Here is a 15,077-nt window from a genome sequence, read left to right as displayed (position 1 = left end):
TATAAAGTTCTACTTTAATCCATCAGGCAACCAAATCCAAGAAACCAATCATGCTGCCTGTCACATTTATGGATGGGACAACAAAAACACTGTTGACCGACTCTGCAACAACTGCCAAAGAGCTCTGTAATTCTTTGGCCGACAAGATCAGCCTGAAGGATCGATTTGGCTTTTCGCTTTACATTGCACTTTTTGACAAGGTATGTCTTAAATTATGTTCCTGACTAACCTTGTGAAGGAAGAGGGAGGTTCTCCTTGTCATCACATGCCTTCTAGAGGTCAGAAGAACCCTGTGCTCTGAGCAATGGCCAGCCTTGGCATCAGGAAGGAAAATTTCTACAGTACAAATGCCAGCATGATTTGCTACTTCAAATTTCCAGCAAAACAAACAGCCTGGATTTTTATGCAAGGGAGAAATTACATTTAATTGGAAAGATGATGGTTGAAATTAAGCTTCCAAAAGGAGCTAAAATACAAACTGCCATATCTGCACTAGCATTTAATTTGATTTATTTAAACTAAAACCATATATTTTTTTCAGAAATTCTATAAAAATAAAAGTGAGGTTAAATGAGAAGGGAAATAAAACTTGATCAGGTAGAGAAAACAGTTGCAAGACAATGAAACAGAATTATTCTTATAGCTGTTGTGTAAGAGGATTAAGTATAATTTCACCGCTGCATGTGGCCACCTCTGCCTGTGGAAGGAGAAGAAAATGGTTTATACTCCATCTTCTTGGTCTTTTTTGAGTAGACATTCATGCAGGGATATTCACTCTGAGGAAATATCGTGCTTTAGGGCCTCGTGCCAGACCACAGTGAAAAGAGAGAGGTACTAAATCTTCTAGAACAGGACAGGCTTTTTATTCCCAATTTTTCTGATGCTTAACAAGGTTGGATCTGAGTCTATGACTTTGAAACAGGGTGTTTCAAAGCACAATATGAATAAACAATATTTTATGATGGGACTGTTTGCTTTGCTAATTCACATTGATGTTCTCTTTTCATTCTGGGTGTGAATTTGTGGCTCAAAACTGTTCAGTCTTGGCTGGCTAGTAGAGATAAATACTTTGATTTAATTTGGTTATAAAGGAAGTCTGGATGAGTGTCTCAGAGATAGATATCTCTATCTAGTTGGGTGAATGCCACATTTCCCTAGGTCTCCTCACTGGGGAGCGGCAATGACCATGTGATGGATGCTGTGTCTCAGTGCGAGCAGTACGCCAAAGAGCAGGGAGCGCAGGAGCGCAACGCGCCGTGGCGGCTCTTCTTCAGGAAGGAGATCTTCACTCCTTGGCACAACCCCAGTGAGGACAATGTGGCCACCAACCTCATTTACCAACAGATCGTGAGAGGGGTGAAGTTTGGGGAGTACCGTTGTGACAAGGTATGTGACATCAGCAGCTACCGATCTGGTCCAACATGTATCCTCGACATGGTGAAATAGGTTTCGCCAAAGGGTTTCAGAAATCTTCGTCACTGAACACCCTCTACCTTGGGGATTATGGTATTCACTTGGGAAACAGCAGCTACAGGAATCAGATTCACTTGCCTGGGGTCAGTGTCCCAGGTGCTGCATGAGCACTCTCTCGGTGAATTTTGGATGGGAGCCTGAAGAGTCAATTCATCCACCAGCCATAGTTTGGAGGGCCACAGGTAGTCTGTAACCAGATCAGGAGTACACAGCAGGATCCTGTTTGGTGAATCATAGAATGGTTAGGGTTGGAAGGGACTTAAAGATCATCTAGTTCCATGCTAAGCCTTAGACATGAGAGTTGCTTTTCAGCATACCCAGGCCTCTGCCATGCAAAACAAACCCAATGATGCTGCCATATGCTGCAGGGACACTAGCAGCAGAAACCTACGCCTCTAGAGTCTCTGGGAACTTACAGAATTATTCCAGTGCCACTGAAATGAGCATCTCAAGAAACATCAAAATTTCTGCCCATGTCCATCACATAATTGTTTTGCTTGTGTTTAAAACAATCCAGGTGTCAGATTGAAGATATCTCCCCCAAAACTTAATCATTCTCCTGTGGACCAGTAGAGTCCAGTCACCTTGGGAACTAAGTCATCTTTTCCTATTATTACTGCGTTAACTGCAGGTCTTTAATCCTATCAGAAGTCCTGCCCTTTCTTTCTCCTCTTCACTTGTTCCTGGTCTCCTTGTGCAATTATCATACCAGTAGCTCTGTTATTTCGGCCCAAAGTGCTTGGAATGTACCTGCACTGAAGGACATTTTACAGTTCTGCATTATGCACAGGTGCTTCAGTTGCTGGGCTTCTCAAGTATGACAAATGATGGATATATGCAGTTTTCAATCATTAAACTCTGCCTACCATAACAAAAAACCCCACTGCTGACTGCAGGCATCAGAAGCAGACTGGACTGCAAGAAAAGACTGAGAAAAACATGTTATTACAGTTGGATTCAATGATCTTAAAGGTCTTTTCCAACCTAAATGATTCTGTGTTGAATCATTGCATGATTCTAGTCACTGAACATGCTAAGGCTTAATCATAGCATTTAGTGGTCAATCTCCTGAAATCCAGATGTGCAAAAAGCGCTGGTGACGTTCCGCTGAAAGGAAACATCCCCACACCATTCTGAAGCAACCAGCCTCCAGAAAGATTTCCTTGACTGGTGGGGGATGGATGTTGAGCTGATAGCCTGGTAACAGCATTAATTTGGCTTATTTGGTTCCCACAGGAAGAGGATCTGGCAGAGCTGGCATCCCAGCAGTACTACGTGGACTATGGGTCAGAGATGGTACTGGAAAGGCTGCTAAATCTAATTCCATCCTACATCCCAGACCGAGAAATCACAGCTTCGAAAACAGTGGAAAAATGGGCTCAGCTCATTATAGCTGCACATAAAAAGGTGGGGACAATAGATCACCTGGAGAAGAGCTTTGTGTGCCTTTTAAACATAAGTCAGACACCATAGATCAGGTCTTAGCCTGTCCTGAAGCTAAATAAAACGGCAGGGTTTGTACTTTGGCCCTTCACCTCCTTGAGACCCAAAATATTATTAGCTCCAAGATCTTCAGGTGACATGAATTGATTTTGTTCTCTCACTTCCTGGCTGTAGCAGGGTTTGTGCTTCATGTTGGTTGTAATTTGCTTTGTCTGTAGGGAATTTATACTCAGAAGAGGGCAGACCCCAAAAAAGTCAAGGAAGAGGTAGTGGATTTTGCACGTTTCAAGTGGCCTTTGCTGTTTTCTCGGTTTTACGAAGCCTTCAAATTCTCAGGTGAGTCAGTAGAGCGCATCCCTGGAGCAGAAGTTGCTCCAAAGCTAAAGGAAGGAGAGATAGGGGCTCCACAGAGAAGAAGACTTAATGGACCATCTAGCTGATCTTTTTCAGATACATTGTTTTTTGGCACACCCTGATTAGCCATAGCTCAAGCTCTGAGTCTGCCACTATTTTTCTTACTAAAATTAACATTTTCTTAATCATTGCGTCTTTCTTTGATATTTTCTATGTCCTTCGTGAACTGACTGTATGTCTTGTCTTCAACCCAGGGCCAAGCCTGCCTAAAAATGATGTGATTGTAGCTGTCAACTGGACAGGGGTGTACTTTGTGGATGAACAGGAGCAGGTTCTCTTAGAGCTGTCTTTCCCAGAGATCACGGCTGTGTCAAGCAGCAGGTAAGGAAGAATAGACTTAGCTGGTGATCTCACCCTAAACCACTCCTTTTCCAGGCTTGGCCTCTTGATTCCATTATCTTTTCTGTTTATGTCTCCTATAAAAATATATCCCAGAGGGGGAAAGCTGCAAGGGCAGAGTTTCACCTTGGCCACCATTAAAGGTGATGAATACACCTTCACCTCCAACAATGCGGAGGATATCCGGGACCTAGTGGTGACCTTCCTTGAAGGACTAAGGAAAAGATCCAAGTATGTGGTCACTCTCCAAGACAACCCAAATCCTGGTAGGTAAATGAGCCAGACCAGTGGTAAACATATAGATAGATTGATTATCCCTCAGGGATTTGGGGGGAAAAAATCAAACTTGTTTTTCTTGCAGTGGGAGAAGAATCCGGCTTCCTCAGCTTCCTCAAAGGAGACCTCATAGTTCTGGACCAGGACACGGGAGAACATGTGATGAACTCAGGGTGGGCTAATGGTTTCAATGAACGGACCAAGCAGAGAGGGGACTTCCCAACCGATTCTGTCTACGTCTTGCCCACTGTCACCATGCCTCCGCTGGAGATTGTGGTAAGCTGTCTTCAGAACGGCACAACTAGACACAAAGCCCAAGGAGGTCAAGGCCTTCCTGAAGAGCTTATATCTGGCCAGAGTCTCCCTGATGATAAGGTGGAAACCAAAGTGGCTGAGAGGTGACAAGCTGTCCAGGTCAGAAGTGATCTCAGCCTTGTCACTTTGAACGCCACAAGCTTGTGACTTGGAATATCCATGAATCCTGCTACATCCCTCTAGCTGCCCTGATTACGTGAAGGTGTATTTGGGGGTGGAGGGAACCACTACATTCATGTATGGAGCTGTAGGATGCAAAGCATACTATCTTCATTAGGAAATGACCCACACTGTGGAAACATTCATTATTCCTTGCATTAGTGACTGAGAATTGCACAGAGAATTGACAATTGCATGGTTCTTACTGACTATTAACTGGAATTAATGGGTTATTCTTATTCACTCACTGTTCTTTTCATTTTGTATCTGCTTCCTCCCTCTGAATACATCAGATATATATTATATCAAATACACCAGGTGACAGAGACGTTTTCATCCCACAGGCACTGGTCACGATGACCCCTGACCAACGACAAGATGTTATCAGAACCTCTCAGCTGGCAGTTTCAGACAGCGAAGAGAGAGTAAAGCCATACACCTTGGAGGAATTTTCCTATGATTATTTTAGGTGATATTTTAAATCATCCTCAGAAATTATAGGAATTGATCTCCAGGTAGCTTGGGAATCGGGAAATTTTTGGCTACTGGAAAATAGTCCAAATATCCCCTTTGTGTGACTTTGTACAACTGCAACCTCCAGTTCAGGTTGTGGCATTTGAGCTGTAGGTTTTCCACAGACAAGGTTTTATGAAGGGTTTCTTCAGATTGGCTCAGCAGGGGTGTAACAGAAATTTAGTATTATGTGGGAGGCTGTGGTTAGTGGTCTGATATTCCTTTCCTACGATCACACACAAAGCCTCAGACCATATAGGCAGTTGATTTAGGTATGGGCATCTTCATCTCAGCTCCAAAAATTTAAATGTTCACCACTGGTGAACACAGCTGACCTGGCTGATCCCAAAACTCCCACTCCTGTTCCGATGGGCTGGTAATCCAAACATGGCAGACCAGATCCTCTGGGATGTCTTCACCCTCTTAGGCTTGTTCTGCTAGGCAATACTCTTTCAGTACCCTGACCATCCATTGTCATCATCCTTCTCTTGCATTTAGAAGCTTTTCGGGGCAGGAAAGATTGTTTTGGTGTCAGTACTTGGGTAGAGTCCTTAAGGGACTTTTCTGAGCCCTAGGAAAGTACAAATGGTTATCTTTGGGCAGAACTGGAGCTGGATACTTGCTAAACTGTGAAGTCACATTTGGTGTAATAGTTCATTAGCCAGGTATTGTGAGCAACATTCCCAGGTGAAACATGGGCCACAAGCTGTCCCTTTTATCTCTGTAACCTCTCCACCTTTCCTCTTGCTTTGCCTTTTCCCACCAGGCCACCTCCTAAACACACCCTGAGCCGGGTCATGATCACCAAGAGCCGTGGGAAGGACAAGCTGTGGTGTTACACCCGTGAGCCCATCAAACAGCCATTGCTGAAGAAGATCCTGGGCAGCGAGGAGCTGTCCCAAGAAGCCTGCATGGCCTTCATCGATATCCTTCCACTGACTAGGGCAGCCCTTGGTGAACAGGTTTGACAGGCAAAGGGCTAAGCAGGCTCTTTAGGGCTCAAGAAATGCTCAAGAAAGTTTGTGGGCTCAAGAAAAGTTTGTGGTCCCTCTTATGGGCTTTGAGACCATGTTGCAGGCTTGGAGATGGATCTGATCCTGAAATCTCTACTTAAGCATCCTTAAGATCTGAGGGGTGTTTACTTCTTAATAAATGAGGGCCAGGAAACAGGTTACTGAGTCCTGCTGGTCCACACTGCTTAGTGGTTAACTCACCGGCCCTGTTCTGGCTTGTTTCAGCTGTGTCTCTCCAAAATGCCTGTGCTGTGGAAGGCTGCAGCCCTAATCAGTGGGGATGCAAACCAGTTCACATGGCCTCGAGGACAGGGTTTGCCTGAATATCCCTTACTCAGCAGAATGTACGCAGCATGGGAGCCCAAAGGGAAAGGCTTCCTCAAACATTCCAGTTAGCTGATCCTTGACTCCTACCTCCCACCAGTGCTGAAGTATATGGGTGACTACCCATCAAAAAGGACCCGCTCAGTCAATGAGCTGACAGACCAAATATTTGAAGGTGCCTTGAAAGCTGAACCCCTGAAGGATGAAATCTACTGCCAGACCCTCAAGCAGCTCACAGACAACCACATCAAGTAAGAGTCACTTGTTCTTCTTGGCCCAAATGCACTGGCCTGTGTTGGGCAAAACAGATCTGGAATGTCCATGCCATGAGTGATTTTTTTTCTTCCTGGGTCTCTCCTCCTGTAGGTACAGTGAAGAGAAAGGCTGGGAGCTGTTGTGGTTGTGTACAGGCCTTTTCCCTCCAAGTAACATCCTCCTGCCCCATGTCCAGAGGTTCCTGCAGTCCCGGAAACATCACCCCTTGGCGGCAGACTGCATCCAGAGACTCCAGAAAGCCTTGAGGTATGGCACCAAAAGACCTCCTAGTCCTCAGCCACAGCATCCAGATATGTGTGACAAAGTACAAGAAGGAAATATTTTTGTGTAGGGGGGGTGGGGGGTAGTGAAATCTCCGAAACTCTCTGCATCCAACCAAGCTGAACAAAACAGACATTGGTTAGAAGATGTCATCGGTAAACTGTTTGGGGAAGAAATAGAGATTAAGTAAGTTGATTTTGCCATGCCAACTCCATTTAAATCACCTACAACCTAAGCAAACACATATTCCCTATTCCAATTTTTGTTTCTTCTTTTTTTCTGGGGGGACAGGGTGGGGAGGGTTGTGAACCCTAACAAAATTATCCAAAATTACTCCAAATAAATGTATTCAAATGGAAGATTTAAAAAAAACATTCTTGTTTGGATGCTGGTGGCACTTCTCATCTCCTGTTTTGCAGGAATGGATCCAGGAAGTACCCGCCCCATCTGGTAGAAGTGGAAGCCATTCAACACAAAACCACCCAAATTTTCCACAAGGTTTACTTCCCTGATGACACAGATGAGGTAAATGTGGGAGAAGGAAATTCTTCATTTCTGTCAGGATAGCTGTCAATTTTCTTATTAAAACCTTGGAAGTAGCTAATATTGATTTTGATTCAGAAAAACTCAGCCTTCCCAGGAGACTCTGGGCCAGAATCAGAGCTGTGTAAGGAAAATCCACCCTTATCCACTCCAACCAGCTCAATGGTTTGATTTACTGCAGTTTACGGTTTTCAAGACATGGGTGCTGTGCTGGTGTTCACTGGAGACTTTAGAGAAAGACCCCAGGAAGAAGGAGACCATGTGGGTTCACCTCCATTCACTCTCAATGGTTCACAAGCCTTGAATATCAGTTATTTCCAGCCCAGACTGAGAGATATTGTCCACCCAACTATACCCAGTGGGGTACCATGATGGGGCACCCTGGAGACTGGGCAGGCTATGGCAGCACTGGCAAGTAGGTAACTGAAATTATACCTTCTGACCTGATATGACACAGAAATCATACCTACACTCGGGAACCTCTCATTAAGCATCTTACACACTAATAAGACAGCTAATTATATTGATGCCTTATTATATGCATAGCAGATACACATGTCCTTGCAGACACTGCTGTCTCATGCTACTGATTAGTCTTCCTGTGAGGTTTGCATCTCTGTCTCCTCATGCCTTTGAGCACAACTAAATTCCTGTATTTCCGAGTGGGCTTATGCTTAAAACAGTGCACACCCATGGAAGAAAAGGATGATTCCTTTCCAGCAGCTCTGAGTGCCCCTGTCTATCTGTAATGGAGACTTGAGAGTACTGCCGGGAGTATTTTTTTTAAGTGACCAGCAATAAGCATGACACTGCTTTATACACATGCATCTGTGTGAGAGGCAGTAGGAGGAGGCAGTGGGGTCTTCTCCATTTGGATGGTTTTGGTGTGATCCTTCTGGCCATGGAAGTCGCACAGGTGGTCTGGCAGAGGAGCATCACCACAGTACAACATGCATCTGCACCAAAGGGTTGCTGAACATCAACAGCACTGAGCTCCAGGCCAGTCTCTCGTAGGATATGTAATATGGGTCCTGGTGGTTTGGTGGTTCAGGCTAACACAGTCATGCAGGTGGTGGTCAGAAGCTTAAGCTCCTTAAACTGCTATGAAATGGATCTCTTCAAGTGGGCAGAGCAAAACTGAGGTGATGTAAATGCTGAGCACAGCTAAAAAGGCAACACAAGGGCTGGGACGTGCATGCAGGTTGGACAGTCCTTTAGATATTCCATCCACATGTAAAGCAGGAGTCATCTCCCTACTCTTCAGCTCTCCAGAAGTCAGGCATTTGGTCTAAGCCAGGCATCTGACCTCCTCATCATCTGTGCATGAGACAGCTGGGACAAATCAACCTGAGCTTCTGCAAACACCCCTTCCATGCCCAGAGCCACAATGTCATTGACTTCAGTGGTGGTTGGCACCTAAATCCCTTCCTGTGTCTGATCCTAGAGTTCCTCAAAGAAAGCATAAAGTGGAAATTAACCTTGAGGTAGCAGTGGTGAGGATCTTCCTTTCTTTATAGGCATTTGAGGTGGAGTCCAGCACGAAAGCCAAGGACTTCTGTCAGAACATCTCCAACAGGTTGCTCCTAAAGTCCTCTGAAGGCTTCAGCCTCTTTGTTAAAATCTCTGACAAGGTGAGTGAGGCTGGGGTAGCCCTGAGGCACTTGGGGTGACCCACTGGCCAGTGGGTACACACTGGTGGGTCAGGTGAGATGCATTTCTCTGCAAGCGGGGTGGTGTTTCTAAATCAGATCCAACCTAATAGAGGTGGGATTTGCAGACCCACAGCCCTGACCTACAGCGATCATCCCAAAGGGTTTAAAACACGGACAAAGCTCTCCCAGCCTGTTGCTGAGTTGGGTTTATAAGGACTAAGTAAGAAAATTGCGCATCTTAGAGCTGCCTCAGGCACCTGGGAGAAATCTATGGAGATAGTAATTGTGAAAGGGAAATAAATGCTCCGGTCAAACAGGAAGCTGCAGTAAGAAATTAGAGACAGAGCCTGCAGCAAAGTGTTGGCAGTGGCTTTCTCATGTCAGCAGTTTGTAACACAACAGTGGAAACGGGACAATGCAGTGAGCAACAACTACAGGAGATGGGGCTATGACCAACCCTGCCTGTGGCCGCTTGCCACTTGCTCAGCCTTTGTAACCCTGTGCTGTGTCCCCCAGGTCATCAGTGTGCCCGAGGGAGACTTCTTCTTTGACTTCGTGAGGCACCTGACGGATTGGATAAAGAAAGCAAGACCAGCAAAAGATGGTAACAGTGACTTTTCTCCATTTGTGGTTTATGCAGAGCCCTCCTAGAGTCCTCCAGCTCTTTCAAACAAGACTGATCACACAGTTGGCCACATGTGTTGGGCCACACTACTGTGGGTGTGCTGTCTGCACCAGCCCTGGGGACATCACCTGGGAGATGATGTGTCCAAGAGCAGCAAGTCCTCTTCTTCTGGGCTAGACATGGCCCCTACACAGAGTACTTGCTGGCAGGCAGCTCTCCAGGGCAGGCAGGTGGGAAGGTTTTGGTGGTGGGATTCACCTCGCCTTGGCTGCAGCTCTGCTGGATGTATCAGCGGCTGCAAGACACAGGTGATTCCAGGCTGCAATTCCTCTGTCCTGCATTAGATATATCATAGAGTGGTTTGGGTTGGAAGGGACCTTAAAGATCATCTATTTCCCCCCCCCCTGCCATGGGCAGGGACACCTTCCATTAGACCAGGTTGCTCCAAGCCTCATCCAGTCTCGCCTTGAACACTTCCAGGGATGGAGCATCCACAGCTTCTCTGGGCAACCTGTCCCAGTGACTCACCTTCCTCTCCAGGAAGAATTTCTTCCTGATGCCCAATCTCAATCTCCCCACTTTCAATTTAAACCCATTCCCCCTTGTCCTGTCACTCCCTGCCCTTGTAGAAAGTCCCCCCCAGCTTTCTTGTCAGCTTCCCCAGGCATTGGAAGGGGCTATAAGGTCTCCCCAGAACCTTCCCTTCTCCAGGCTGAACACCCCAACTCTTCCTGTGCCCATAGCAGAGGGGCTTCAGCCAACGGAACATCTTCATGGCCTCCTCTGGACTCACTCCAACCAGTCTATGTTATTCTGATGTTGGGGGCCCCAGAGCTGGATGCAGAACTGCAGGGGGGTTCTTGTGAGAGCTGAGTAGAGGGGGAGAATCCCCTCCCTCAACCTGCTGGCCACGTTGCTGTGGATACATGAGCATTATCATTGAAGTACAGCCATGCAAATGAATCCAGACACAATTTCTGTTGTTAAAGCTCTGAAGGGGAAAGATGTGGTTTTCTCTGCAATGTGAGAGCTGTTTTGTCCTTGCCAGTGCCCCTGTCTCTGCAGGTTGTGACAACCAGGTGGTACTCACAGCATTGCTCTTACATAGCTGCGCCCTCTTCTTCTGCACAGGTATAGTGCCTTCCCTCACCTACCAAGTGTTCTTCATGAAGAAACTGTGGACCAACACAATGCCTGGAAAAGACTCAATGGCAGACTCAATCTTCCACTATTACCAGGTACTCCGGTAGCCTGCAATAGCAGTGGAGATTTGGAAGGAATTAGGAAAGGGTTACAAAGACTGTCCATTTGCAGATAGACAAAGTCTTGCATTAAATAGGAAGAATTCTTGCCTTAAATAGAGCACTACAAAGAGCGCTGTTGAGTTGCATGACAAGGAACAGCCTTCATGCACTTGATTGTATCCAGCTCAGCTGGGATTTGGGCCAGCTGCTCTTGGGTGGGCAGCAAGAAACAGGAGAGAGCATGTCCTGCTGGCATCCTCATCAGGGAGGCTGAATTTAGAAGTATCCTGAGGGTTTTCAGCCACCTCCATTCATGGGGATGAGCTGTGATGGTCCCAGCAGTCAGGTAGGAAGTTACAGTTCTTCTGCTCTTGTTTCTTTTGGGATGGAAGAAACATTTTCATGTCCCAAAGAACACTCTCTCACTCAAACACACTCCCTGTGTTCTTGCCTGCATAAAGTGGTTATTCCAGTATGACTGTATCCCTTAATACTTGAGTTAGTCACCTGACACATTTTCAGACACTTCCAGTAATGAGGAAATAGATTTTTAAAATTGCAGAAAACCTGTTTAATTCCAAGTGGCCATTACTAGACATGGGTTTCCTGGAATCATAGAATCACAGAATGGTTTGGGTTGGAAGGAACCTTAAAGATCATCTAGTTCCAACTCCTCTGCCATGGGCAGGGACACCCACTAGTCCAGGTTGCTCCAAGCCTCATCCAGCCTGGCCTTGGACACTTCCAGGGATGGGGCATCCACAGCTTCTCTGGGCAACCTGTTCCAGTGCTTCATCACCCTCTCTGGGAAGAATTTCTTCCTGATATCTAACCTAAACCCCCCCCACTTTCAATTTAAACCCGTTACCCCTGTGAGGGAGGGTGAACAAGATTGTGGTTTACACATGATACCTCTCTCACAGAGAGAGTCTTTAAACACCTAGTGTGGCCCCAGCTGAGCTGCTGCCTCTCCACCACACTCAGCACAAGTGCTGTGAGTGTTCCCAGGGCACAGCATCTTATCCAGGGGCTGGAGACCTCCACAAATTCCATTTAGCTTCTGAGGAGGAATGCCTGTTGTCATCCCCTCTCTCTCTGGATTGATTTTTCCCCCATGCAGGAGTTACCGAAGTACCTGCGTGGCTACCACAAGTGCACACGGGAAGAGGTCCTGCAGCTGGCAGCTCTCATCTACCGGGTGAAGTTTGAGGATGACAAGTCCTATTTCCCCAGCATCCCCAAGCTCCTGAAGGAGCTGGTGCCTCAGGACCTCGTCCGGCAGCTCTCTCCAGATGACTGGAAAAGGGTAAAAACAGCAGCTTTAGTCACATGCCAGGCCTGGGTGGGGGAATGCTCAGCCTCTCTGGTGATTTGTCTGATATTCAATATCAAAGCAGGGCTATTGGAATGAGTGACCCATGGTCCCTCTTGATCCTTAGCAGAGCTGCAGCCTGCCCAACATCACCAAGAGGAGGAAATGTACATGCATGTCCATACACACGCGCCTTGCACTGGGTTTTGTTTGTGCTGCAGGGGTCTGTATGGCAGATGCAGTGCCGTCTCATGCAAAGGTCTGTTGCTTAAGGCAGACTGCCAAGTAGAGGGGTAATTCCCTCTGCTTTACACGGGAAAAGCTGTGGCACGAGTGCAGAGAGGTCTAGAGCCATAAAATAGCATACATGTCTCACTGCCAGTCGTCTTGTAAGTCCTCTCTGTTTCCTGTCCAGCCAGCGAGCTACTAGCTTCTCTGGCTTTAAGGTCTCTGTCTCCTCTGCTGCATAATTTAAAATACTAAAACTTGTAACCCCTTTAATGGAGCCACCAGCTCAGCTCATCTAAAGAGAGAAGGACCTGTCTTGGTTCCAGGCCCTGCACCAGTGTCCAGCCAGCACTTTTGTGAAGTGTTTGTTGGAGCAGAGATTGTAATAGACCATCTTTGTGGGACTGATACCCCTTCCCTGCAAACATCCCTGGTGCTAGGTGGTGCAAACCCTCCAGCTCTGTTTTCTCTGTTGCAGTCCATCGTGGCATACTACAATAAGCACGCAGGCAAAACAAGAGAAGAAGCCAAGCTTGCCTTCCTTAAAATTATCTTCAAGTGGCCTACGTTTGGATCAGCATTCTTCGAAGTGAAGGTACCTGCCCAGCCTGGGGTTTCTCTGGCAGCTTTGAGCCAAGGTCAGGAGCCCTGTATCTCAGAGGGTTTCCAGGTATACAGGGTTGTACTAGTGTCAGGCGAGCTTGTGAGATTCTCCATCAGTAAAGGACCAATAATGGTCATTTATTGCTGCCCTGCCTCTTCACACAGACAGAGTAGAGCTTCAGCATATCTCAGCCCTTGGGTCTGCATTTGTAGCTGTGCTGCTGAAGAGCCAAGAGCCACTCTCTGTTTTGCCAAGGGGACATGCAGTTTTCCAGGGAATGTCTGCACACACCATGAACCACGCACCACGGCACCAGGCTCCCATCAAAGAGAGTAAAGGCCAATAATTATGAAGTCTGTCCAAGTACTCTGGACACCTTATTGCAACTCCTTCTTGTCAATGACCACACAGTGGGCTGGAAACAAGTTGATGAAATGACTCATCAGTTCCTTGAACTTGGGCACTCTATTTTTTGTCATGTCCCTCTTAGTTGAAACAAGGGATCTGATTATATCCTTTAATTTTTCCACCAGAAGTGACTTGGTAGCCAAGAAATCTGTGTCAGGGCCAGACTGAGCCCCCATCACCTGTGCCCTACCTCATCAATGAACAAAACGAAGGTCCTCATGGCTGGGAGAAGAGTTTAGCACAGGAACAAAATTGAATGTAAAGATCAGAAGGGGACAGAGCAGTGTAGTCTTGGACTGGAGGTCCACAGCAGTAAGCATGAGGAGGATGAGAGGGACTGGAGAGGAAAGGAGATGTCTGGGTTTAGCCAGCCTGTCACAGCTCTTCCATGCCAATGGCAAGGAACTTAATGCTGTCAGCAACCCACTAGTTATCATGCCTTTAGGAGACCTGTACTTCACTAGACAGCCCTGACTATTGCTGACACCTTAATAAGCTCTATGTTTATCTTTAAAGGATAAGCTGGATAGCAGTTAATGGGCCACCAAATTCTGGCAGAAGACAAGGAGAGAGGAAATAGGAAGGGGTCTGGTTTTGCATGACACATCCTCTAACCAGTTCATCTCATTTCCAACAGCAAACTACAGAGCCAAATTATCCAGAAATCCTTCTAATTGCCATCAATAAGCATGGAGTCAGCCTCATTGATCCCAAAACCAAGGTAAGCAAAACTGAGGTCTTCACCAGATGCTCCTGGGCCCACTCCACACCTCTCATAGATGTCATCCCAAAAAGCGTGTTGTTCAGATTTTCAGGCGTTCTCGTTAAGCCTATTTACAAAGGCTGGGTAGCCAGAAATGTTCCTGGAGACAGAAATTCACTGCTGCACAGAACCAGCCCAGCTGGTTGGGAGCATCAACTATTAGGGCCCCGTAACTGGAAGATACACACAATCCTTCTTTAATCCTTTCACAGACATTAATTAGGGCAGGAGATGGAGTAAATGAGCTCCTACTAGCTACTTCCACCAGCTACATGGTCATTCTAGTATGTCAGTCCTCCACAAGCACCGGAGGATCCAGAGTCTTGCATCCCACTGCCATTTCCACGAGGCCATGATACAGTTTCATCATAGACATCCTCGGTCTGCTTTGATGGAAAGTGAATGGCGATATGAGAGGTCCTCACAGACCTTTGTGAAAGTTGAGGCTCCTGTGTGTTGAGTGCATGTCTTGTGTTCCCACCAGGATATTCTCATCACTCACCCCTTCACCAAGATCTCCAATTGGAGCAGTGGCAACACGTACTTCCATATAACCATCGGCAATCTGGTGAGAGGAAGCAAGCTGCTCTGCGAGACCTCCCTGGTAAGAATGTTCAAGATTATTGGGGTAGTTAGACCAAGTACTGACTTGGGCGGGCAAAATTAAATGCATCCAGCACACTCTGTCTCAGGGACTCTCTGGGCTGAAAGTGGTCTGTTAGAAAAACTCCTGATACGTTTTTTTTCTGGATTTTCATTGCTCTGCCTAATGGATCAGGGCTCTCACTTGATCCATCATCCAACTTACGAGCAAGCCTGAGGTTCTGGAGATGTTGCCATCTCAGAAACATGAGGGCACCACCCCCTGCCATAGACTCACAGACTGGTTTGG

The 15,077-nt window shown here is 46.6% G+C and overlaps 1 protein-coding gene across 1 annotated transcript; it reads left to right on the top strand.

Moving 5' to 3' along the window:
- Positions 1–29: 29 nt before the first annotated feature.
- LOC104515176 (unconventional myosin-VIIa-like) lies at positions 30–14,789 on the top strand (the record flags this gene model as incomplete). The annotated part of the gene is made up of 19 exons (XM_010159055.1): positions 30–200; positions 1,159–1,386; positions 2,710–2,880; positions 3,135–3,252; positions 3,525–3,651; positions 3,766–3,935; positions 4,031–4,221; positions 4,764–4,888; positions 5,699–5,856; positions 6,367–6,520; positions 6,636–6,791; positions 7,226–7,331; positions 8,867–8,980; positions 9,518–9,605; positions 10,758–10,864; positions 11,991–12,176; positions 12,889–13,005; positions 14,060–14,143; positions 14,670–14,789. Coding segments are annotated over 19 exons (2,691 nt in total), but the record flags the coding sequence as incomplete, so codon positions are not given.
- Positions 14,790–15,077: the final 288 nt, after the last annotated feature.

This window comes from Eurypyga helias, unplaced genomic scaffold, assembly GCF_000690775.1.
Source record: "Eurypyga helias isolate BGI_N326 unplaced genomic scaffold, ASM69077v1 scaffold42089, whole genome shotgun sequence".
Classification (NCBI taxonomy): Eukaryota; Metazoa; Chordata; class Aves; order Eurypygiformes; family Eurypygidae; genus Eurypyga; species Eurypyga helias.
This window is presented reverse-complemented; position numbering and strand designations above follow the sequence as displayed.